Below are 26,354 nucleotides of genomic sequence, written 5' to 3' on the forward strand. Positions count from 1 at the left end.
ATATAAAAAACAACAACATTAATATCACATTTACATAAGTATTCAGACCCTTTACTCAGTACTTTATTGAAGCACTGTTGGCAGCGATTACAGCCTCGAATCTTCTTGGGTATGATGCTACAAGCTTGGCACACCTGTATTGGGGAGTTTCTCCCATTCTTCTCTGCAGATCCTCTCAAGCTCTGTCAGGTTGGATGGGGAGCGTCACTGCAAAGCTATTTTGAGGTCTCTCCAGCGATGTTCGATCGGGTTCAAGTCCGGGCTCTGGCTGGGCCACTCAAGGACATTCAAAGACTTGTCCCGAAGCCACTCCTGCATTGTCTTGGCTGTGTGCTTAGGGTCGTTGTCTTGTTGGAAGGTGAACCAGTCTGAGGTCATGAGCGCTCTGGAGCAGGTTTTCATCAAGGATCTGTCTGTACTTTGCTCTGTTAATCTTTCGCTCGATCCTGACTAGTCTTCCAGTCCCTGACGCTGAAAAACATCCCCACAACATGATGCTGCCACCACCATGCTTCACAGTAGGGAAGGTGCCAGGTTTCCTCCAGATGTGGTGCTTGGCATTCAGACCAAATAGTTAAATCTTGGTTTCATCAGACCAGAGAATCGTGTTTCTCATGGCCTGAGAGTCCAAGCAGGCTGTCATGTGTATTTTACTGAGGAGTGGCTTCCGTCTGGCCACTCTACCATAAATGCCCGATTGGTGGAGCGCTGCAGAGATAGTTGTCCTTCTGGAAGGTTCTCCCATCTCCAGAGAGGAACTCTGGAGCTCTGTCAGAGTGACCATCAGGTTCTTGGTCACCTCCCTGACCAAGGACCTTCTCCCCCGATTGCTCAGTTTGGCCAGGCGGCCAGCTCTAGGAAGAGTCTTGGTGGTTCCAAACTTCTTCCATTTAAGAATGATGGATGCCACTGTGTTCTTGGGGACCTTCAATGCCGCAGACATTTTTTGGTACCCTTCCCCAGATCTGTGCCTTGACACAATTCTGTCTCAGAGCTCTACGGACAATTCCTTCCACCTCATGGCTTGGTTTCTGCTCTGAGATGCACTGTCAACTGTGGGACCTTATATAGACAGGTGTGTGCCTTTCCAAATCATGTCCGATAAATTGAATTTACCACAGGTGGACTCCAATCAAGTTGTGGAAACATCTCAAGGATGATCAATAGAAACAAGATGCACCTAAGCTCAACTTCGAGTCTCATAGTAAAGGGTCTGAATAATTATGTAAATAAGTGATTTCTGTTTTTTATTTTTAATACATTGGCAGAAATGTCTAAAAACCTTTTTGCGCTTTGTCATTATGGGGTATTGTGTGTAGATTGATGAGGAACATTTTTATTTAATCCGTTTTAGAATAAGGCTATAAGGTAACAAAATGTGGAAAAAGGGAAGGGGTCTGAATTCTTCCCAAATGCACTTTATATATAATTATGGAGTGCATCAGGGAGCACTCAGGCCCTGTACACATGTCCACCCTTACAGCAAGTAGTAATGGCTTAAAGGCACAATCCTTAATTAGTTTTTATATATATTTGGCTATATATATATTCTGGGTTATAACGGGGTAAGACATTCTTCAAGAATCAATGGGTATGCATCATTAATTGAATATCAATAAATAGTGTCTGCTCTCTATTTGTTTCTTCATTTTAGTCATTTAGCAGTGACTTAGAATTAGTGCATTCATCTTAACCCTTTGTATGTTTTTCATGTTTTGAACAGGTATTTTGATCAATTTCATCCATAGCCAACCAAAGTTTTTCTGTCATTCATTCAGTGTTCTGTTTCTGTGATACTCAGAGGCTGATCAATTGGTGATTGAGCTAATCTGACATACCGGGAGGACCTAAGATGGCCAACGATATTGCCGTTATAGGAGATACAGTGAGGGAAAAAAGTATTTGATCCCCTGCTGATTTTGTACGTTTGCCCACTGACAAAGAAATGATCAGTCTATAATTTTAATGGTAGGTTTATTTGAACGGTGAGAGACAGAATAACAACAACAAAATCCAGTGAAACGCATGTCAAAAATGTTATAAATTGATTTGCATTTTAATGAGGGAAATAGGTATTTGACCCCCTCTCAATCAGAAAGATTTCTGGCTCCCAGGTGTCTTTCATACAGGTAACGAGCTGAGATTAGGAGCACACTCTTAAAGGGAGTGCTCCTAATCTCAGTTTGTTACCTGTAGAAAAGACACCTGTCCAAAGAAGCAATCAATCAGTCAGATTCCAAACTCTCCACCATGGCCAAGACCAAAGAGCTCTCCAAGGATGTCAGGGACAAGATTGTAGACCTACACAAGGCTGGAATGGGCTACAAGACCATCGCCAAGCAGCTTGGTGAGAAGGTGACAACAGTTGGTGCGATTATTCGCAAATGGAAGAAACACAAAATAACTGTCAATCTCCCTCGGCCTGGGGCTCCATGCAAGATCTCACCTCGTGGAGTTGGAATGATCATAAGAACGGTGAGGAATCAGCCCAGAACTACACGGGAGGATCTTGTCAATGATCTCAAGGCAGCTGGGACCATAGTCACCAAGAAAACAATTGGTAACACACTACGCCGTGAAGGACTGAAGTCCTGCAGCGCCCACAAGGTCCCCCTGATCAAGAAAGCACATATACATGCCTGTCTGAAGTTTGCCAATGAACATCTGAATGATTCAGAGGAGAACTGGGTGAAAGTGTTGTGGTCAGATGAGACCAAAATGGAGCACTTTGGCATCAACTCAACTCGCCGTGTTTGGAGGAGGAGGAATGCTGCCTATGACCCCAAGAACACCATCCCCACCGTCAAACATGGAGGTGGAAACATTATGCTTTGGGGGTGTTTTTCTGCTAAGGGGACAGGACAACTTCACCGCATCAAAGGGACGATGGACGGGGCCATGTCTGTCAAATCTTGGGTGAGAACCTCCTTCCCTCAGCCAGGGCATTGAAAATGGGTTGTGGATGGGTATTCCAGCATGACAATGACCCAAAACACACGGCCAAGGCAACAAAGGAGTGGCTCAAGAAGAAGCACATTAAGGTCCTGGAGTGGCCTAGCCAGTCTCCAGACCTTAATCCCATAGAAAGTTTGTGGAGGGAGCTGAAGGTTCGAGTTGCCAAACGTCAGCCTCAAAACCTTAATGACTTGGAGAAGATCTGCAAAGAGCAGTGGGACAAAATCCCTCCTGAGATGTGTGCAAACCTGGTGGCCAACTACAAGAAACGTCTGACCTCTGTGATTGCCAACAAGGGTTTTGCCACCAAGTAATAAGTCATGTTTTGCAGAGGTTTGGTTTCAGAAGTTTTCGGAAGATGGGAAGGGACTCCGCTGTCCTCACGTTAGGGGGAAGCTTGTTCCACCATTGAGGTGCCAGGACAGAGTATTACCGTTTGTTGCTCCCCTCGTCTCGCTCTGTTACTGATCATATGACTGTTTCCATTTGTGGAAATAAAAGCATCCGACAACTTCATTCATTCTAAACTTGTGACAGTAATAATGGGACTGTCTGGGAGGGGGGGCGGGGGGGCGGGTCACACACGCGCAAACACACACGCCCTCTGCATCAAACGCCCTACAGCTACGGAAGTGAGACGTGCCAAACCAGAATCTATCTATCCATCCCATCAATCCAGGTCAGCTCACTGTTGTGTGTCTCCTGGTGTGGTGCAGTGTGAGGGCTGGGTTGGGTTTCCATCAGCGTGTGGTGTGTGTGTTTGCCTATGCGTGCCTCTGTGTGTGTGCGTCTTTGTGTGTGAGTGTGCGTGTTAGGCTGGGTTGAGTTTCGATCAGCGTGATCACCTGCTGTGTAGAGAGACCAAGGTCCTTCAGACTACTGCATGGTGCTGTGTGGGGTGGGGGTGATGTCACTACGAGCCTTTCATTAGAAACCAAGGCCGGTTGCCAATGCACAGTGCCATTTATTCAATCTCTTTTCAGGTACAGTATAGTGATGTACTGTACTGTGTATTGTATTCTAGTGATGTACAGAGTTTCAGATGTACTCGTGTACAATTTCTATACTGAAAATATTGACAATGTGTTGACCAAATCCTCCTCCTCATCTTCCCCTTCCTCCTCTATCCTCTTCCTCCACCCCCCTCCACCTCCTCCTCCTCACCTTCCTCCTCTCCAGCAGCATACCACCCTGCACCCCACTGCTGGCTTGCCTCTGAAGGGAAGCAGGGTTGGTTCTGGTCGGTCCCTGTATGGGAGACCAGATGCTGCTGGAAGTAGTGTTGGAGGGCCAGTAGGAGGCGGTGATTGGGGACATTGCCCTGTGTAAGGTGTAGGGTGCTGTCTTTCGGATGGGACATTAAACAGGTGTCCTGACTCTCTGTAGTCACTAAAGATCCCATGGCACTTATTATAAGACTAGGGGTGCTAACCCCGGTGTCCTGGCTAACTTCCCAATCTGGCCCTCATTCCATCATGGCCACCAAATCCTCCCCAGCTTCAAATTGGCTCATTCATCTCCCCTGTAACTATTCCCCAGGTTGTTGCTGTAAATGAAAATATGTTCTCAGTCAACTTACCTGGTAAAAAATAAAAATAAATCCTCATCATTAGATTACAGCACCAAGTGCACATTTGCTCCCCCCTTCTCCCCCAGTGCATATGCTCCCCTTAGGCTAATTACATTGTGATGGCTGTATTCAGCAGGAACCATACATTAAGTCCATTACTCTGCTGTTCATCACTGATGACTCGGCTACATCTACATCATCACAACAAGACCAAATACACACTGGCAACCCAGTCACTTACCTGACACCACTGTCATTACCCCAGACCCTTGATAGAGTACCACAGTATGAGTCAAAATACCCATAAAACCTAGTGGTCAAACAAGGAAATGGTTCCAATCGTTTTTCCCATTGGGGAATTTAGAAACACTTAAAATAAGGGCTGTGTTTTGTGTAAGCTTACCCTGGCGTGACGTTTTGATAACCGTGTAAATCTCTCTAGGACAAGGTGACTTTTATCTATTTATTTAGCTAAAATGTTAAAATTGTGCCCTAAACGACTTTAACATATCTGGCTACAACCAGGCCTGCCCTGAGAATAGACTTGGTTTCCACTAATGTAATTCTGCTTGCAGAGCGGGGGACAGACAGACTAGCAGCTAATGGAGGAAGTTATTTCTGATTTCTGCACGTAAAAATTAGCGTGGGACGGGAGTGATTTTTATTGGGATGGGACAGGAAAATTCCGGGGTTATAGAACTGTTGCGTGATCAGGACAAAAGGAAATGAATTTTCACTCCTGTGTCAACCTCTAGTGAGGAGCGCCGCACAACGTGGTAAGAAAATGCATGAAATATCCTGCTATTCTTTCAGGCGTGCAATGATTTCGGACAGAAAGAAACTGTGTTTGTTGTTTGCAGTAACTTTTTTGTTGTTGTAATATCGCAAACAAATGCAAGTTTCACCATTAAGGATTCCTGCTTTAACAATTGGTGACAATACAACAGAACAGATGAACAGGAATGACATTTACTCTCACGTGTGGCCAAAAACAACTATCTGAAAGCCACGCTCTTATTAAACCACGCCTGCAGTTTTCTGATCTGATCCGCTGGGTCATATCTTAATAACCCAACATCAATAACCCAGTATCAACAACCATACCGGGCTCTTTTTAAAGAAAACAACCCAACTAAGTGACCAAATGCCTGCAACCCATCAGTTGGGTCATCCAAACAACCCAGCATTTTATGTGTAGAGTGTAGATTAGGTTGAAGATATTGTAGTTAGCTAGCGACCTAAGCAAACATCTAATAATTATCATCATAAACAAATGTCATTACCATCGCAATAAACGTTTCGTAATTAAAACAGGAGGCTACAGTAATATAATATACTGTAATTGGCTTGACAGCCAATATTGTATTATTCAACATTGCTATTAAAATACAGTACATTCGGAAAAGTATTCAGACCCCTTCACTTTTTCCACATTTTGTTACGTTACAGCCTTATTCTAAAATTGATTAAATAAAATAAATCTACACATTTTTGCAAATGTATTAAAAATAGAAAAACAGAAATACCTTATTTACATAAGTATTCAGACCCTTCGCTATGAGACTCGAAATTGAGCTCAGGTGCATCCTGTTTCCATTGATCATTCTTGAGATGATTCTACAACTTGATTGGAGTCCACCTGTGGTAAATTCAATTGATTGGATATGATTTGGAAAGGCACAAACCTGTCAATATAAGGTCCCACAGTTGACAGTGCATGTCAGAGCAAAAACCAAGCCACGAGGTCGAAGGAATTGTCCGTAGAGCTCTGAGACAGGATTGTGTGGATGCACAGAACTGAGGAAGGGTACCAGAACATTTCTGCAGCATTGAAGGTCCCCAGGAACACAGTGGCTTCCATCATTCTTAAATGGAAGAAGTTTGGAACAACCAAGACTCTTCCTAGAGCTGGCCACCCAGCCAAACTGAGCAATCGGAGGAGAAGGGCCTTGGTCAGGGAGATGACCAAGAACGCAATGGTCAATCTGACAGAGCTCCAGAGTACCTATGTGGAGATGGGAGGATCTTCCAGAAGGAAAACCATCTCTGCAGCACTCCACCAATCAGGCCTTTATGGTAGAGTGGCCAGACGGAAGCCACTCCTCAGTAAAAGGCACATGACAGCCCACTTGGAGTTTGCCAAAAGGCATCTAAAGGATTCTCAGACCATGAGAAACAAGATTCTCTGGTCTGATGAAACGAAGATTGAACTCTTTGGCCTGAATGCCAAGCGTCACGTCTGGAGGAAACCTGGCACCATCCCTACAGCGGCAGGGAGACTAGTCAGGATCGAGGGAAAGATGAAAGAAGCAAAGTACAGAGAGTTCCTTGATGAAAATGTGGTCAAGAGCCCTCAGAACTTCAGACTGGGGTGAAGGTTCACCTTCCAACAGGACAACAACACTAAGCGAACAGCCAAGATGACGCAGGAATGGCTTCGGGACAAGTCTCTGAATGTCCTTGAGTGGCCAAGCCAGAGCCCGGACTTGAACCCGATCGAACATCTCTGGAGAGACCTGAGAATAGCTTTGCACCAACACTCCCAATCCAACCTGACAGAGCTTGAGAGGATCTGCAGAGAATAATGTGAGAAATACAGGTGTGCCAAGCTTGTAGCGTCATACCCGAGAAGACTCGAGGCTGTAATCGCTGCCAAAGGTGCTTCAACAAAGTACTGAGTAGAGTAAAGGGTCTGAATACTTATGTAAATGTGTATATGATCTTTTTTTTTTATTCTTGCAAACATTTCTAAAAACCTGTTTTTACTTTGTCATTATGGGGTATTGTGTGTAGATTGTCCGGAGACTGAGATGGCCAATTAACCATTTCTTTGAGGATTTTGATGTGTGATTGGGGCTATTGTCTTGCTGGAAGATTCACTTGCAGCCAAGTTTCAGCCTCCTGGCAGAGGCAACCAGGTTTTTGACTAAAATGGCCTTATGCCGTTCATGAAACCATTGACCTTAACAAGGGCTTCAGGACCTGTGGAAGAAGAATAGCCCAATAACCTCAAAGAGCCAACACCATGTTTTACAGTAGGGATGAGATATACAGTGGGGGGAAAAAGTATTTAGTCAGCCACCAATTGTGCAAGTTCTCCCACTTAAAAAGATGAGAGAGGCCTATAATTTGCATCATAGGTACACGTCAACTATGACAGACAAAGTGAGGAAAAAAAATCCAGAAAATCACATTGTAGGATTTTTTATGAATTTATTTGCAAATTATGGTGGAAAATAAGTATTTGGTCAATAACAAAAGTTTCTCAATACTTTGTTATATACCCTTTGTTGGCAATGACACAGGTCAAACGTTTTCTGTAAGTCTTCACAAGGTTTTCACACACTGTTGCTGGTATTTTGGCCCATTCCTCCATGCAGATCTCCTCTAAAGCAGTGATGTTTTGGGGCTGTCGCTGGGCAACACGGACTTTCAACTCCCTCCAAAGATTTTCTATGGGGTTGAGATCTGGAGACTGGCTAGGCCACTCCAGGACCTTGAAATGCTTCTTACGAAGCCACTCCTTCGTTGCCCGGGCGGTGTGTTTGGGATCATTGTCATGCTGAAAGACCCAGCCACGTTTCATCTTCAATGCCCTTGCTGATGGAAGGAGGTTTTCACTCAAAATCTCACGATATATGTCCCCATTCATTCTTTCCTTTACACGGATCAGTCGTCCTGGTCCCTTTGCAGAAAAACAGCCCCAAAGTATGATGTTTCCACCCCCATGCTTCACAGTAGGTATGGTGTTATTTGGATGCAACTCAGCATTCTTTGTCCTCCAAACACGACGAGTTGAGTTTTTACCAAAAAGTTATATTTTGGTTTCATCTGACCATATGACATTCTCCCAATCCTCTTCTGGATCATCCAAATGCACTCTAGCAAACTTCAGACGGGCCTGGAAATGTACTGGCTTAAGCAGGGGGACACGTCTGGCACTGCAGGATTTGAGTCCCTGGCGGCGTAGTGTGTTACTGATGGTAGGCTTTGTTACTTTGGTCCCAGCTCTCTGCAGGTCATTCACTAGGTCCCCCCGTGTGGTTCTGGGATTTTTGCTCACCGTTCTTGTGATCATTTTGACCCCACGGGGTGAGATCTTGCGTGGAGCCCCAGATCGAGGGAGATTATCAGTGGTCTTGTATGTCTTCCCTTTCCTAATAATTGCTCCCACAGTTGATTTCTTCAAACCAAGCTGCTTACCTATTGCAGATTCAGTCTTCCCAGCCTGGTGCAGGTCTACAATTTTGTTTCTGGTGTCCTTCGACAGCTCTTTGGTCTTGGCCACAGTGGAGTTTGGAGTGTGACTGTTTGAGGTTGTGGACAGGTGTCTTTTATACTGATAACAAGTTCAAACAGGTGCCATTAATACAGGTAACGTGTGGAGGACAGAGGAGCCTCTTAAAGAAGAAGTTACAGGTCTGTGAGAGCCAGAAATCTTGCTTGTTTGTAGGTGACCAAATACTTATTTTCCACCATAATTTGCAAATAAATTCATAAAAAATCCTACAATGTGATTTTCTGGATTTTATTTTCTCAATTTGTCTGTCATAGTTGACGTGTACCTATGATGAAAATGACAGGCCTCTCTCATCTTTTTAAGTGGGAGAACTTTCACAATTGGTGGCTGACTAAATACTTTTTTCCCCCACTGGTACCTTCACACACACACACACACCATTGGGACACACACACGTGAGCGCTCGCACCCACATACACACACACTGTCCCTTTTCACAGGAACAGTCTGTCCTGCTAATGTGACGTCATCCATTTTCTCACTATCTGAGCCTATAGATTTAAATAAAACGTTATCACTGATATCCTGTTGCCTGGAAACAAAATAGGATGCCTCAATAAAAGGTTAACACGCCAGCAGCCATCAGCCTTTAAAACCTCTGTGGAACGCCACTCTGTAGTTTGTATGGTACATAATGTTCACCCACAGTGCACTCAATGCATTAATTGTGTATTACAGTAATATCTTCTCCAAAGTGTCAGTGTACAAAACCCTCTCAGCCTGTCACACAGAACCCCAATTGGGGCTAAGAGGGTGTACATGTAGGCCTCTTGCATGGATATTTGGATGTGTGTTTATGTATAGTAGCGTTTTCTAAACCCTCAGCTAAAGCAGACTAGGAGTACGTCCCCATTCCCTTTATAGTGCACTACTTTTGACCTGGACCCATACGGCTCTGGTTAAAAGTAATGCACTATCTAGGGAATTGGGTGCCATTTGGGAAACAATCTAGAGCAGCATTGGCATTTCGAGCCGTGCCATTAGACCTCGTACTCTGTAACATGGCTAATGTAATGGTCTTTCATTATGGGGCATTTCCTGAGAGGACCGACCAGGGTAATGATGTAATTGACTATATATCCACTAACCATAAATCTACCCTCCAGTACACATGACAATATTCATACAACATAACATACAAAGTGGTCTAAGGGTATAAGACCTTAATGTTCTTATTTCGATTCATTAAATAGAAGATTATAAAGATTGAACATAGCTACAGTTGGAAGTCGGAAGTTTACATACACCTTAGCCAAATACATTTAAACTCAGTTTTTCACAATTCCTGACATTTAATCCTAGTAAAAAGTCCCTATTTTAGGTCAGTTAGGATCACCACTTTATTTTGAGAATGTGAAATGTCAGAATAATAGTAGAGAGAATTATTTATTTAAGCTTTTATTTCTTTCATCACATTCCCAGTGGGTCAGAAGATTACATACACTCAATTAGTATTTGGTAGCATTGTTAAATTGTTTAACTTGGGTCAAACGTTTCGGGTAGCCTTCCACAAGCTTCCCACAATAAGTTGGGTGAATTTTGGCCCATTCCTCCTGAACTGTAACTGAGTCAGGTTTGTAGGCCTCCTTGCTTGCACATGCTTTTTCAGTTCTGCCCACACATTTTCTATAGGATTGAGGTCAGGGCTTTGTGATGGCCACTCCAATACCTTGACTATGTTGTCCTTAAGCCATTTTGCCACAACTTTGGAAGTATGCTTAGGGTCATTGTCCATTTGGAAGACCCATTTGCAACCAAGCTTTAACTTCCTTACTGATGTCTTGAGATGTTGCTTCAATATATCCACATAATTTTCCTTCCTCATGATGCCATCTATTTTGTGAAGTGCACCAGTCCCTCCTGCAGCAAAGCACCCCCACAGCATGATGCTGCCACCCCTGTGCTTCACGGTTGGGATGGTGTTCTTCGGCTTGCAAGCAGCCCCCTTTTTCCTCCAAACATAATGATGGTCATTATGGCCAAACAGTTCTATTTTTGTTTCATCAGACCAGAGGACATTTCTCCAAAAAGTACGATATTTTTCCCCATGTGCAGTTGCAAACCATAGTCTGGCTTTTTTATGGTGGTTTTGGAGCAGTGGCTTCTTCCTTGCTGAGTGGCCTTTCAGGTTATGTCGATATAGGACTTGTTTTACTATGGAGATAGATACTTTTGTACCTGTTTCCTCCAGCATCTTCACAAGGTCCTTTGCTGTTGTTCTGGGATTAATTTGCACTTTTCACACCAAAGTACGTTCATCTCTAGGAGACAGAACGCGTCTCCTTCCTGAGCGGTATGACGGCTGTGTGGTCCCATGGTGTTTGAACTTGCGTACTGTTGTTTGTACAGATGAACGTGGTACCTTCAGGCGTTTGGAAATTGCTCCTAAGGATGAACCATACTTGTGGAGGTCTACAATTATTTTTCTGAGGTCTTGGCTGATTTCTTTTGATTTTCCAATGATGTCAAGCAAAGAGGCACTGAGTCTGAAGGAAGGCCTTGAAATACATCCACAGGTACACCGCCAATTGACTCAAATGATGTCAATTAGCCTATTATAAGCTTCTAAAGCCATTACATCATTTTCTGGAATTTTCCAAGCTGTTTAAAGGCACAGTCAACTTAGTGTATGTAAACTTCTGACCCACTGGAATTGTGATACAGTGAATTATAAGTAAAATAATCTGTCTGTAAACAATTGTTGGAAAAATTACTTGTGTCATGCACAAAGTAGATGTCCTAACCGACTTGCCAAAACTATAGTTTGTTAACAAGAAATTTGTGAAGTGGTTGAAAAACGAGTTTTAATGACTCCAACCGAAGTGTATGTAAACTTCTGACTTCAACTGTATATAACATTTCATTAAAACTATCTAATTTATTTAGAACTAAAACATTCATAATTCATGGGTTCTAATTGTATTAATTTCCTTTTTTAAGACTTTTCTCCCTGAATAATAATTTCTCCCCGAGCCCTCTAAAGGTGATGAGATAAATATTAAAGGAGATTTAAATGAAAGTGCTCTTTAGTCTTGACATCTGCTCCAACGTCGGTTTGTTTCCTGCCCAGATACAAGAGAGAACGAATAGGAGAGGAGTATGATATCACGTACTGTAATGTTCTCAATACTCATTACAGTACTTTCATTGAGCTTGCCATAGTATCATGTTGGTTCGATTGCTTTGCCACTGCGATGACATATGCTTCTGTTATCCTTACAAACTACCAAAACCTCTGCATTTCTGCTAGTTCTCAAAATGTATGTAGACTATTGAGTTGTATGGTTTTAGAACACATGGACTTGTGGGGAAATTGAAAGCATGTAGTATGACATTACTTTCTCAACTACCATGCCTTGGGGGTCCTATGTAACTGTTCAATCTACTGCTAAACCAATTGGACTATCACACCAATAAAGAGTGCACTGGGCTTCTTGTCTCTACTCTACTCTACTCTACTCTACTCCTCTACTCTACTCTACTCATCTACTCTACTCTACTCTACTCCTCTACTCTACTCTACTCCTCTACTCTACTCTACTCTACTCCTCTACTCTACGCTACTCTACTATATAGAGACATTGCTGATAAAAGTGTCTATGTCTGTGCAGATGTTGGCAAAGTGACATTGGCAGGGTGCGTCCCAAATGGCACCCTTGTTCCCTATATAGTGCACTACTTTTGACCAGAGCCTGATGGGATCTGGTTAAAAGTAGTGCACTTTATAGGTAATAGGGTGCCGTCAGATGTGGGCAGAGTGACAGTGTTCTGTAGCTACCTTCACATAGAGTTGTTGGAACTCGTCTAGATTCAGTCGTCCACTGGGGCAGTCTTTCAGGAAGCCTTTGTACCACTGTTTCAGCTCGTGCTCGTTAAATTCCGTGCTTTTCACCAGATCCTCCATCACCTCCGGGGTCAGCTTGCTGTTTTTTGCTCCCATTTTGTCTGGAAAAGAATGGCAGAATAATTATTTTAGAATGTCAGCGGGAAAAAATTATGGGACAGTTACGGTGTTCTTTTCGAATGTCTTGATGGAAAAAAAGAATGGCGCCGAACTCTTTTGGAAAGTCTGCAAAGAATGAATGGCACATATGTTTCATTCCATTGCGTTTCTACCAGACCAGGTTAAATACTTGGGACAGTCTGGACAAACAATGACAGAAATCAGCAGAGTCATCAATCAGGTCTGCTTTGAACGAGAGAGAATTTTCTAGAGCGGCTAATTTCATTTTACACACCTACTCCACACGTCTGTGGCTAGAAATGGCTGTAATGTGTCCACAACACCTGTGAAACTGAAATATCACCCCAGTCCAATAAATGATGTGATATTTAGGGCAATGTAATGATATTGAACACTATGTGAGGATTTATATACCATGTCTATATTTAGCTGCACCAGGGACGATTTAACACAGATGATCAACGGACCAAAGAATATTCCTGGATAGCTTTGATGATTGTCTTATTTTTAACCAAACACATTTGATACATTGGTAGAGCTTAGGCCTACATACACTAGGGAGTAGCCTACCTCCCCTTAGCTGGCTGCTACATCAAAGCATACTGTATCATGCAAACAACAATGCAATCCATCACTTCTGCTCTGGCTAAGTATGTACAATCACTCAACAACACACATGCACCAGGTCAGACCACTGGAGATTGGAGCAAATTAGTCTGTATCCAACAGCAATCCCTTGAGAGAATTAGACTGAGTGACCCAAGTCGCTCGTTTTAATGTGATTCCATAATTGTGACTTTGTTCATATTTGTGTTGTGTCTAATTTCTCCATTGGCCCACGTTTCTTAGCCTTAGCCTTATCTCCACAACCTGCAGCTGTTTGCACCTCAGTCTCTGTATCAGCCCAGCTCACACTGCTTCACACACACACTCACACATGCATGCACACACACAGCGCTTCACACTGCTTCTAATTCAGCCAGATTAGTTAATTAAGTACCCTGAATTTAGCATAATTAGCTAATATATTTTAAAGTGAAAATTCTGAGTCTCAGCATCAGGGTTGGGCTCAATTTGAATTGAAGGCAGTCAATTCAGGAAGTGATTTGAATTTAAAATTCGGATATCTTTAAACTTTTGAAATAAATTGCTTCTAATTTTCAGTTTATTAAGAAGTCATTGAAAATAAATGCAATTTTTTCAATTATTGAAGTGTGATTTTAGTTTACTTCCTGAATAGACTGCCTTCAATTCGAACTGAGCCCAACCCTGCTCAGCATCACTCTGTTAGTGTGGAATTTCCCAGATGTTATTGTTGTGTATGGTTGTGTAATTCTTAGCATGCTAGATTAATGTAAAATGGGAAAAGTACTCAACGTTGCGATTGCATGAAACAATAAGAAATTATAGGATACCATCGGAAAGGCCAAATTAATTAATTAATTGCCTCCTGTAGCAAACAAACGAGCAGCACTTTAAAGGGTCAATTCAATTATTTCTGATTGAATTGTCACAGATATGACAGAGTATTCTCTAGAAGAAAACAAATAGCAAATTATGATTTAATTACATGGAGTATTTTAACTTTGCCTCTCCTAAAGGGTAAACAACCACAGAAAAAAATATTATTCATCCAACACCGACCGAATAATAATAACACAAATAATTCAGAACTAAAAAATGTTTTTATTTCATTTCATGGCTTAGAGGTGAAAACGAATGCATGACAAAAGGGACTCACAATCAAATTGCCATGCCAAAAAACAATTAATAGAGATTGCGAGCTAGCCACAGAACAGAACTGAACAACAATGGCAGGACATCACCGATAGAAGACCTTGCCTAGTGCAAGGCGATGGCCTCAGATTGCCTGATAAATTAACTGGATGTCAGCCTCTCTGATCTATGGAGTGCAGTATATAGATGCTCTCTGTTCTTGGCAATTATCACAGTTTAGAATGGCCTATTCCCATGAGACGTAGAGTGAACACTCACTATCATCTGCGCCTTAGCTCGCACTGCAGGCTGGGGCAAAACAACCCTGATGTCAAGTCAAGTCTCATATCCTTTCACTGCAGTGAGTGAGGTAGCTATGGTACAAATACTCTGTCCCATACTCTTTCATTGGACTGAGGTAGCAGCATGAGCCAACAAAGACTCCTTCTTGACATAGAGTGTTTCTTGATATCTCAGATTGAGACAGCTGTTGATATACAGTGCCTTCGGAAAGTATTCCGACCCCTTGACTTTTTCCACGTTTTGTTACACTTCAGCTTTATTCTAAAATGTATTTTTTAAAGTTTTTATCATCAATCTACACACAATACCCCATAATGACAAAGCAAAAACAGGTTTGTAGAAGGTGAACCTTCGCCCAAGTCTGAGGTCCTGAGGGCTCTGGAGCAGGTTTTCATCAAGGGTCTCTCTATACTTTGCTCCGTTCATCTTTCCCTCGATCCTGACTAGTCTCCAAGTCCCTGCCTCTGAAAAACATCCCCACAGCATGATGCTGCCACCACCATGTTTCACCATAGGGATGGTGCCAGGTTTCCTCTAGATGTGACGCTTGGCATTCAGACCAAAGAGTTCAATCTTGGTTTCATCAGACCAGATAATCTTGTTTCTCATGGTCTGAGAGTCCTTTAGGTGCATTTTGGCGAACTCCAAATGGGCTGTCATGTGCCTTTTACTGACGAGTGGCTTCTGTCTGGCCACTCTACCATAAAGGCCTGATTGGTGGAGTGCTGCAGAGATCAAATCAGATCAAATCAAATCAAATGTTATTTGTCACATGCGCTGAATACAACAGGTGTAGACCTTACCGTGAAATGCTTACTTACAAGCCCTTAACCAACAATGCAGTTCAATAAAGAGTTATTAAATAAAATAAAGTAAAATAAAATAACAATAACGAGGCTATATACAGGGGGTACCGGTACCGAGTCAATGTGCGGGGGTACAGGTTAGTCGAAGTAATTTGTACATGTAGGTAGGGGTAAAGTGACTATGCATTGATAATAAACAGCGAGTACCAGCAGTGTAAAAACAAAGGGAGGGGGAGGTGTCAATGTAAATAGTCCGGGTGGCCATTTGATTAATTGTTCTGCAGTCTTATGGCTTGGGGGTAGAAGCTGTTAAGGAACCTTTTGGTTCTAGACTTGGTACTCCGGTACTGCTTGCCATGCGGTAGCAGAGAGAACAGTCTATGACTTGGGTGACGGAGTCTTTGCCAATTTTTTGGGCCTTCCTCTGACACATGCCTAGTATATAGGTCCTGGATGGCAGGAAGCTTGGCCCCAGTGATGTACTGGGCTGTACGCACTACCCTCTGTAGCGCCTTACAGTCAGATGCCGAGCAGTTGCCATACCAGGCGGTGATGCAACCGGTCAGGATGCTCTCGATGGTGCAGCTGTAGAACGTTTTGAGGATCTGGGGACCCATGCCAAATCTTTTCAGTCTCCTGTGGGGGAAAAGGTGTTGTTGTGTCCTCTTCAGGACTGTCTTGGTGTGTTTGTACCATGATAGTTTGTTGGTGATGTGGACACCAAGGAACTTGAAACTCTTGACCCACTCCGCTACAGCCCGTCGATGTTAATGGGGGCCTGTTCGGCCCGCCTTTTCCTGTAGTCCACGATCAGCTCCTTTGTCTTGCTCACATTGAGGGAGAGGTTGTTGTCCTGGCACCACACTGCCAGGTCTCTGACCTCCTCCCTATAGGCTGTCTCATCGTTGTCGGTGATCAGGCCTACCACTGTTGTGTTGTCAGCAAACTAAATGATGGTGTTCGAGTCGTGTTTGGCCACGCATTCGTGGGTGAACAGGGAGTACAGGAGAGGACTAAGCACGCACCCCTGAGTGGCCCCAGTGTTGAGGATCAGCGTGGAAGATGTGTTGTTGCCTACCCTTACCACCTGGGGGCGACCCGTCAGGAAGTCCAGGATCCAGTTGCAGAGGGAGGTGTTTAGTCCCAGGATCTTATGCTTATTGATGAGCTTTGTGGGCACTATGGTGTTGAACGCTGAGCTGTAGTCAATGAACAGCATTCTCACATAGGTGTTCCTTTTGTCCAGGTGAGGGAGAGGGCAGTGTGGAGTGCGATTGAGATTGCATCATCTGTGGATCTGTTGGGGCGGTATGCGAATTGGAGTGGGTCTAGGGTTTCTGGGATGATGGTGTTGATGTGAGACACTTCATGGCTACCAACGTGAGTGCTATGGGGCGGTAATCATTTAGGCAGGTTACCTTCGCTACTTTGGGCACAGGGACTATGGTGGTCTGCTTGAAACATGTAGGTATTACAGATTCGGTCAGGGAGAGGTTGAAAATGTCTGTAAAGACACTTGCCAGTTGGTCCGCGCATGCTTTCAGTACACGTCCTGGTAATCTGTCTGGCCCCGCAGCTATGTGAATGTTGACCTGTTTAAAGGTGTTGCTCACATCGGCTACCGAGAGTGTGATCACACAGTCATCCGGAACAGCTGGTGCTCTCATGCATACTTCAGTTTTGCTTGCCTCGAAGCGAGCATAAAAGGCATTTAGCTCGTCTGGTAGGCTCGCATCACTGGGCAGCTCGCGGCTGGGTTTTCCTTTGTAGTCCATAATAGTTTACAATCCCTGCCAATCTTAGTCCTGTATTGACGCTTTGCCTGTTTGATGGTTCATCTGAGGGCGTAGCGGGATTTCTTATAAGAGTCCGGATTAGTGTCCCGCTCCTTGAAAGTTGCAGCTCTAGCCTTTAGCTCGGTGCGGATGTTGCCTGTAATCCATGGCTTCTGGTTGGGATATGTACGTACGGTTACTGAGGGGACGACGTCGTCAATTCACTTACTGATGAAGCCGGTGACTGAGGTGGTATACTCCTCAATGCCATTGGATGAATCCCAGAACATATTCCAGTCTGTGCTAGCAAAACAGTCCTGTAGCGTAGCACCCGTGTCATCTGACCACTTCCATATTGAGCGAGTCACTGGTACTTCCTGCTTAAAATTGATTTAAGTTTGCCTGCATTAAAGTCCCCGGTCACTAGGAGCGCCGCTTCTGGATGAGCATTTTCTTGTTTGCTTATGGCCTTATACAGCTTGTTGAGTGCGATCTTAGTGCCAGCGTCAGTTTGTGGTGGTAAATAGACGGCTACGAATAATATAGATGCGAACTCTCTTGGTAGATAGTGTGGTCTACAGCTTATCATGAGGTACTCTACCTCAGGCGAGCAAAACCTTGAGACTTCCTTAGATATCGTGCACCAGCTGTTATTGACAAATAGACACACACACCCAACCCTAGTCTTACCAGACGTAGCTGCTCTGTCCTGCTGATGCATGGAAAACCCAGCCAGCTCTTTATTCTCAGCCAAGACTCGGTGAAACATAAGATAATACCGTTTTTAATGTCCGGTTGGTAGGATAGTCGTAATCGTAGATCATCCATTTTATTTTCCAATGATTGTACGATGGCCAATAGTACGGATGGTAGTGGAGGTTTAATCACTCGCCGACGAATTCTCCGAAGGCAGCCCGATGTCAGGGCGTGTTGTAGGTGTAGTGTAGGAATCAAACGCAGGACGCAGACTGAATGTTCCAAATGCTGTAATACTGGCCCAACACAGGCAACAGGACAACTAAGCCCGACAGCAAAAACACGCACGAAGGCGAAAGGTAGATGCGCACTAACAGGTGCGACAAAAATGAAACGGTGCACACACAAGTGCAACTAAGCTCCAGCACAGTGGAGAAAATACGCTCAACCGAGCAAACCACAACACTGACGGAAACAATCATACACAACACTAGACAAACACAACGAGAAACTTATAGGACACTAATTACGTAAAACAGAAACAGGTGTGGAAACAAACAGACAAAAGCAAACGAACATGAAACATCTATCGGTGGCAGCTAGAATTCCGGAGACGACGAACGCCGAAGCCTGCCCGAACAAGGGAGAGAGGCAGCCTCGGCCGAAACCGTGACAGTACCCCCCCCTTGACGCGCGGCTCCAGACGTGCGCCGACTCCGGCCTCGGGGACGACCAGGGGGACGCGGCGCAGGGCGCGTCGGATGCCTCCGATGGAACTCCGTCAGGAGCGACGGGTCCAACACGTCTCTCCTCGGCACCCAGCACCGCTCCTCCGGACCGTACCCCTCCCACTCCACTAGATACTGGAGACCCCCATCCGACGTCTCGAATCCAAGATGGATCTCACGGAGTACGCCGGTGCCCCTCGATGTCCAACGGGGGCGGAGGAGTCTCCAAGATCTCATCTTCTTGGAGTGGGCCCGCTACCACCGGCCTGAGAAGGGACACATGGAACGAGGGGTTAATACACTTATACTCCACAGGTAGCTGTAATCTATAACATACCTCGTTCAACCTTCTCAGGACTTTAAATGGCCCTACAAACCGCCCGACCCAGTTTCCGACAGGGCAGGCGGAGGGGCAGGTTTCTGGTAGAGAGCCAGACTCGATCACCAGGTGCGTACACCGGTGCCTCACTGCGGTGGAGATCAGCGCTCGCCTTCTGACGTCGGAGGGCCCGCTGCAGGTGGACGTGTGCAGCGTTCCAAGTCTCCTCCGAGCGCCGCGCCCACTCATCCACCGCAGGAGCCTCGATCTGGCTCTGCTGCCAGGGTGCCAGAACCGGCTGGTAACCTAACACACATTGAAATGGAGTTAGGTTAGTGGAGGAATGGCGTAGGGAATTCTGGGCCATCTCGGCCCAGGGAACGTACCTTGACCACTCCTCCGGCCGGTCCTGGCAGTATGTTCTGAGAAACCTACCCACATCCTGGTTTACGCGTTCCACTTGCCCATTGCTCTCCGGGTGGTAACCCGAGGTGAGGCTCACCGAGACCCCCAACCGCTCCATAAACGCTCTCCAGACTCTGGAGGTGAATTGGGGACCCCGATCAGCCACAATGTCCTCGGGTACCCGTAGTGCCGGAACACATGGGTAAACAGTGCCTCGGCAGTTTGCAGGGCCGTAGGAAGACCCGGCATGGGGAGCAAACGACAGGCCTTAGAGAACCGGTCCACAACGACCAGGATGGTAGTATTCCCTTGGGAGAGGGGAAGGTCTGTTATAAAGTCCACTGAGAGGTGGGACCATGGCCGTTGTGGAACGGGCAGGGGTAGCAACTTACCCCTAGGTAGATGTCTAGGCGCCTTACACTGGGCGCACACCGAGCAGGAGGAAACATAAACCCTCACATCCCTTGCCAACGTGGGCCACCAGTACTTGGCACTAAGACAGTGCACTGTCCGGCCGATACCCGGATGTCCAGAGGAGGGTGACGTGTGAGCCCAATAGATCAATCGATCCCGAACCTCGAGCGGAACGTACTTCCGACCCTCCGGGCACTGTGGTGGACTAGGGTCGGTGCGTAACGCCCGCTCGAGTTCAGCATCGACCTCCCATACTACCGGTGCCACCAGACACGACTCAGGCAGTATGGGAGTGGGCTCCACGGACCTCTCCTCCGCGTCATACCGCCGAGACAGCGCATCTGCCTTGCCATTCTGTGACCCGGGGATGTACGTGATCTTAAAAGTAAACCTGGTCAAGAACATACTCCATCTTGCCTGGCGAGGGTTCAGCCTCCTCGCCGCCCGGATGTACTCCAGGTTACGGTGGTCCGTCAAAATGAGGAAAGGGTGTTGAGCCCCCTCAAGCCAGTGCCTCCACACCTTTAGAGCCTGTACCACGGCTAACAGCTCCCTGTCCCCTACGTCATAGTTCCGCTCCGCCGGACTGAGCTTCTTAGAATAAAAAGCACAGGGGCGGAGTTTAGGTGGCGCGCCAGATCGTTGTGAAAGCACGGCTCCTAAACCGGCCTCCGACGCGTCCACCTCTACTTGGAACGGCAAAGAGGGATCCGGATGCGCCAGCACCGGGGCCGAGGTAAACAGGTCCTTCAGCCTCCCAAACGCCCTGTCCGCCTCGGCCGACCACTGCAGACGCACGGACCCCCCTTCAACAGAGACGTGATGGGAGCTGCCACCTGTCCAAAACCCCGGATAAACCTCCTGTAGTAATTTGCAAACCCCAAAAACTGCTGCACCTCCTTCACAGTGGTTGGTGTTTGCCAATTTCGCACGGCCGACACCCGGTCTACCTCCATCTTCACCCCTGACGCAGACAACTGATAACCCAAAAAGGAGACCGACTCCTGGAAAAACAGACACTTCTCTGCCTTCACATACAGGTCGTGCTCCACCAGCCTCCGCAACACCCTGCGCACCAGGGCCACATGCTCGACACGGGTAGGTGAGTACACGAGAATGTCATCAATGTACACCACCACCCCCTGCCCCTGCATGTCCCTGAAGATCTCATCCACAAATGATTGGAAAACTGATGGAGCGTACATCAACCCGTATGGCATGACCAGATACTCGTAATGGCCCGAGGTGGTACTAAAGGCTGTTTTCCATTCATCACCCTCCCTGATGCGCACCAAGTTGTACGCGCTCCTGAGATCTAGTTTTGTGAAGAAACGCGCCCCATGCAACGACTCAGTCATGGTCGCAATCAGCGGGAGTGGATAACTATACTTCACCGTAATCTGATTGAGACCACGGTAATCGATGCATGGGCGCAAACCCCCATCCTTTTTCTTCACGAAAAAGAAACTCGAGGACGCGGGGAAGTGGACGGCCGTATGTATCCTGTCTCAGCGATTCGTCTATGTAAATCTCCATAGCCTTCTTCTCCTCCTGAGACAGAGGATACACATGGCTCCGTGGGAGCGCAGCTCCTGCCTGGAGGTTTATCGCACAATCCCCCCTGCCTATGGGGTGGCAACTGCGTCGCCCTCGCCTTACTAAACGCAATAGCCAAATCCCCATACTCAGGTGGAACGTGCAATGCAGGCACCTGGTTTGGACTCTCCACCGAGGTAGCCCCTACGGAAACGCCCAAACATCTACCCACACACTGAGCAGACCACTCCATCAGAGCCCTCTCCTGCCACGAAATCACTGGGTTATGGGTACTCAACCAGGGCATGCCCAGCACCACCGGATACGCAGGAGAGTCAATCAGGAACAGCTGAATCATCTCCTGATGATCCCCCCTGCGCACACATCCTAAGTGGCGCCGTGACCTCCCTGATTAAGCCCGTACCCAACGGACGACTATCTAGGGCGTGAACGGGAAAAGGAACATCAACAGGAATGAGGGGAATCCCTAACGCTAAACAAAACTTTTTATCAATAAAATTCCCAGCCGCGCCTGAATCTACCAGCGCCTTATGCTGGGAATGAGGTGCTACCTGTGGAAAACGTACAGGCATACAAAAATGGGCAACAGAGAGCTCTGGGTGAGTGGGGCGCCTACTCACCTGGAGGGAATCCCCAGTGCGGGACCTGTCGTCATCTCCCCTAGGAGGCCATCCCCAGCACCTAGCCGCGGTGTGTCCTCCCCGACCACAGTTGGTGCAGTGGATGGACCCCCTAGCCTGCCGACTCCTCCTCTCTCTAGCGCCAGCGCCCCCGAGCTCCATAGGACAAGGCTCGGAGGCGCTGGAGGGTGGAATGGACGGACCCTCCGCAGGACGTCCGCGGGTAGCCAGCAGGGTATCCAGCCTGATGGACATATCAACCAGCTGGTCGAAAGTGAGGCTGGTGTCCCTACAAGCCAGCTCCCGACGGACGTCCTCTCGTAGGCTGCATCGGTATAGATCGATGAGGGCCCGATCATTCCACCCTGCATCTGCCGCTAGAGTACGGAATTCGAGCGCGAATTCCTGGGCACTTCTCCTCCCCTGCCGGAGGAAAACCTGACGCTCCCCGCCGCTTTCCCCTCCGGGGGATGAGTCAAACACCGCCCTGAAGCGGCGGGAGAACTTCGGTGTACGTAATCGTCGTGGCGTCGATCTTCCTCCACTCCGCGTTGGCCCACTCCAACGCTTTTCCGGCCAGGCAGGAGATCAGGGCGGACACGCTCTCATGCCCTGAAGGTGCCGGGTGCACTGTGGCCAGGTATAGCTCTACCTGGAGCAGGAATCCCTGACACCCAGCCGCGGTCCCGTCGTAGGCCCTCGGGAGAGATAGTCGGACTCCTCGAGGTTCCGGCGCTGGACTGGGCGGGCTGGCCGATCGTGCTGGCAGGGCGGGCGGCGGTGGAGGCGAACCCCAGCCTCGGAGTGTGGTAATCACCTCCTGCAGGGCGGTCCCCATCTGCAGGAGCTGCTCTTGCTGGTCCCGAACCTGGGCTTCCAGTCTCGTCTGGGCTGCTTCGGCTCCTGCTGATTCCATTGCTGGTGTATGATTCTGTCAGGGCGTGTTGTAGGTGTAGTGTAGGAATCAAACGCAGGACGCAGACTGAATGTTCCAAATGCTGTAATACTGGCCCAACACAGGCAACAGGACAACTAAGCCCGACAGCAAAAACACGCACGAAGGCGAAAGGTAGATGCGCACTAACAGGTGCGACAAAAATGAAACGGTGCACACACAAGTGCAACTAAGCTCCAGCACAGTGGAGAAAATACGCTCAACCGAGCAAAACACAACACTGACGGAAACAATCATACACAACACTAGACAAACACAACGAGAAACTTATAGGACACTAATTACGTAAAACAGAAACAGGTGTGGAAACAAACAGACAAAAGCAAACGAACATGAAACATCTATCGGTGGCAGCTAGAATTCCGGAGACGACGAACGCCGAAGCCTGCCCGAACAAGGGAGAGAGGCAGCCTCGGCCGAAACCGTGACACCCGACCTCCGCCCCTTTTTTCTCTGTCTTTTCTTCACGCAAATGACGGGAATTTGGGCCTGGTCTCGAGAAAGCAGTATATCCTTCGCGTCGGACTCATTAAAGAAAAAATCTTCATCCAGTTCGAGGTGAGTAATCGCTGTTCTGATGTCCAGAAGCTCTTTCCGGTCAGAAGAGATGATAGCAGCAACATTATGTACAAAATACATAAAAAAATAAGTTACAAACAATGCGAAAAAACAAACAAAATAGCACAGTTGGTTAGGAGCCCGTAAATGGTTGTCCTTCTGGAAGTTTGGCTGGGCGGCCAGCTCTAGGAAGAGTCTTGGTGGTTCCAAACTTCTTCCATTTTAGAATGATGGAGGCCACTGTGTTCTTGGGGACCTTCAATGCTACAGAAATTTTTTGGTACCCTTCCCCAGATCTGTGCCTCAACACAATCATGTCTTGGAGCTCTACGGACAATTTCTTCGACCTTATGGTTTGGTTTTGCTCTGACATGCACTGTCAACTTTGGGACGTTATATAGACAGGTGTGTGTCTTTCTAAATCATGTCCAATCAATTGAATTTACCACGTGGTCTCCAATCAAGTTGTAGAAACATCTTAAGGATGATCAATGGAAACAGGATGCACCTGAGGTCAATTTTGAGTCTCATAGCAAAGGGTCTGAATACTTATGTAAACATGGTTTTTCTGTTTTTTATTTTTAATACCTTTGCAAACATTTCAAAAAATGTTTTTGCTTTGTCATTATGGGGTACTGTCACGATCGTCATACATAGAGGAGGACCAAGGCGCAGCGTTGAAGGCGAACATATTTATTTAATTAATGATCACACGATCAAAACAACAAAACGATGACGTGACAGTCAATGGTCATACACAAACCAAATACGAACAAGAAACCACACCAAATGAATGCCTAACGGCTACCTAAGTATGACTCCCAATCAGAGACAACGAGCTACAGCCGTCTCTGATTGGGAGCCACCCTGGCCAACATAGAAATACAAAACCAGAAAGTGAAACCTAGAACACACAATGACTATACACACCCTGGCTCAACATATTAGAGTCCCCAGAGCCAGGGCGTGACAGTACCCCCCCCTAAAGGCGCGGACTCCGACCGCGCCCACCAAATACCACAGGGGAGGGACCGGGTGGGCGCTCCGCTTAGGCGGCGGATCCGGCTCTGGGCCTGATCCCCGCTCCCTCTCCAACCCCCCAAAGTACCCCTGGTCCGGTCTGGCCCCGCTGGCCGGAGCTGGACTGCACACTGGTGGAGCGGATTGCTCTAGCTCCAGCGTGAAGCATCTGACCGGTGCCGGAGCAGCCACCGGTGGAACAGGCACGGGCCGTGCCGGACTGACGACGCACACCACTGGCTTGGTGTGGGGAGCAGGAGCGGGCCGAGCCGGGCTGTCGAAGCGGCACCCCTGACTTGGTGCGGGGAGCAGGAGCGGGCCGAGCCGGGCTGACGAAGCGCACCACTGACTTGGTGCGGGGAGCAGGAACGGGCCGAGCCGGGCTGACGAGCGCACCACCGACTTGGTGCGGGGAGCAGGAACGGGCCGAGCCGGGCTGACGGGCGCACCACTGACTTGGTGCGGGGAGCAGGAACGAGCCGAGCCGGGCTGACGAGCGCACCACTGACTTGGTGCGGGGAGCAGGAACGGGCCGAGCCGGGCTGACGAAGCGCACCACTGACTTGGTGCGGGGAGCAGGAACGGGCCGAGCCGGGCTGACGAAGCGCACCACTGACTTGGTGCGGGGAGCAGGAACAGGCCGGACCGTACTGGGGACACACACCACTGGTCCTACGCAGGGATCTGGAATGGGCCGGACCGGACTGGTAACACACCCCAGTACCTCTCGCCGTGCCTCTACACCTTCCACCCCCTCTTCGACCAGTGGCCCCCGTAACCTGGCGGCCTCCTCTGCCAACCCGCTGGGCCGCTCTGCCGCGGTCTCCTGCTGGCCCGTCGTCCACGGCGTTAGCCCCCCCCTAAAAATTTTCTGGGCGTCTCTCCTACCCGTGGACCAGGTCTCCATGTCCCTCGCCAGCCTTTTGCCCTTCTGCCACAATGTCAAGCCCTTCTCTTCCTCACCCGGCTTGACCCAGTCGTGGAGGCGAAGGAGATCTGCTAGAGATCTCCCTGGCGATGGCTCCTGGACACGCTGCTTGGTCAAGTCTTGGTGGTTTCTTCTGTCACGATCGTCATACATAGAGGAGGACCAAGGCGCAGCGTTGAAGGCGAACATATTTATTTAATTAATGATCACACGATCAAAACAACAAAACGATGACGTGACAGTCAATGGTCATACACAAACCAAATACGAACAAGAAACCACACCAAATGAATGCCTAACGGCTACCTAAGTATGACTCCCAATCAGAGACAACGAGCTACAGCCGTCTCTGATTGGGAGCCACCCTGGCCAACATAGAAATACAAAACCAGAAAGTGAAACCTAGAACACACAATGACTATACACACCCTGGCTCAACATATTAGAGTCCCCAGAGCCAGGGCGTGACAGGTACTGTGTGTAGATTGCTGAGGACATTTATTTATTTATTCAATTTTAGAATAAGGCTGTAACGTAACAAAATGTGGAAAAAGTCAAGGGGTCTGGATACTTTCCGAAGGCATTGGAAAGTGAATGAATTATAAATATATTACATTTAATGCTGACCCAAGTGACTCTTAGTCTCAATGGACAGGGCTTGAGCGAAGGCCAAGGTAGCGATTGTTAGGCTACATCAAAGGAACATCATCAGGCCCCTTGCCATATTAATGTTATGGACACATTTGCAGTTCCGACAAGCATATA

The 26,354-nt window shown here is 47.2% G+C and overlaps 1 protein-coding gene across 1 annotated transcript in view; it reads right to left on the reverse strand.

The window, feature by feature from the left end:
- Positions 1-26,354, reverse strand: part of LOC121552590 (visinin-like protein 1) — a 54,880-nt gene that overhangs the window by 17,908 nt on the left and 10,618 nt on the right. The window contains exon 2 of the mRNA XM_041865548.2: positions 12,604-12,770. Within this exon, the coding sequence (XP_041721482.1) occupies positions 12,604-12,765 (162 nt within the window). The 5' untranslated portion in view covers positions 12,766-12,770. The remainder of the gene's footprint in view (positions 1-12,603; positions 12,771-26,354) is intronic.

Source organism: Coregonus clupeaformis, unplaced genomic scaffold, assembly GCF_020615455.1.
Source record: "Coregonus clupeaformis isolate EN_2021a unplaced genomic scaffold, ASM2061545v1 scaf1182, whole genome shotgun sequence".
Classification (NCBI taxonomy): domain Eukaryota; kingdom Metazoa; phylum Chordata; class Actinopteri; order Salmoniformes; family Salmonidae; genus Coregonus; species Coregonus clupeaformis.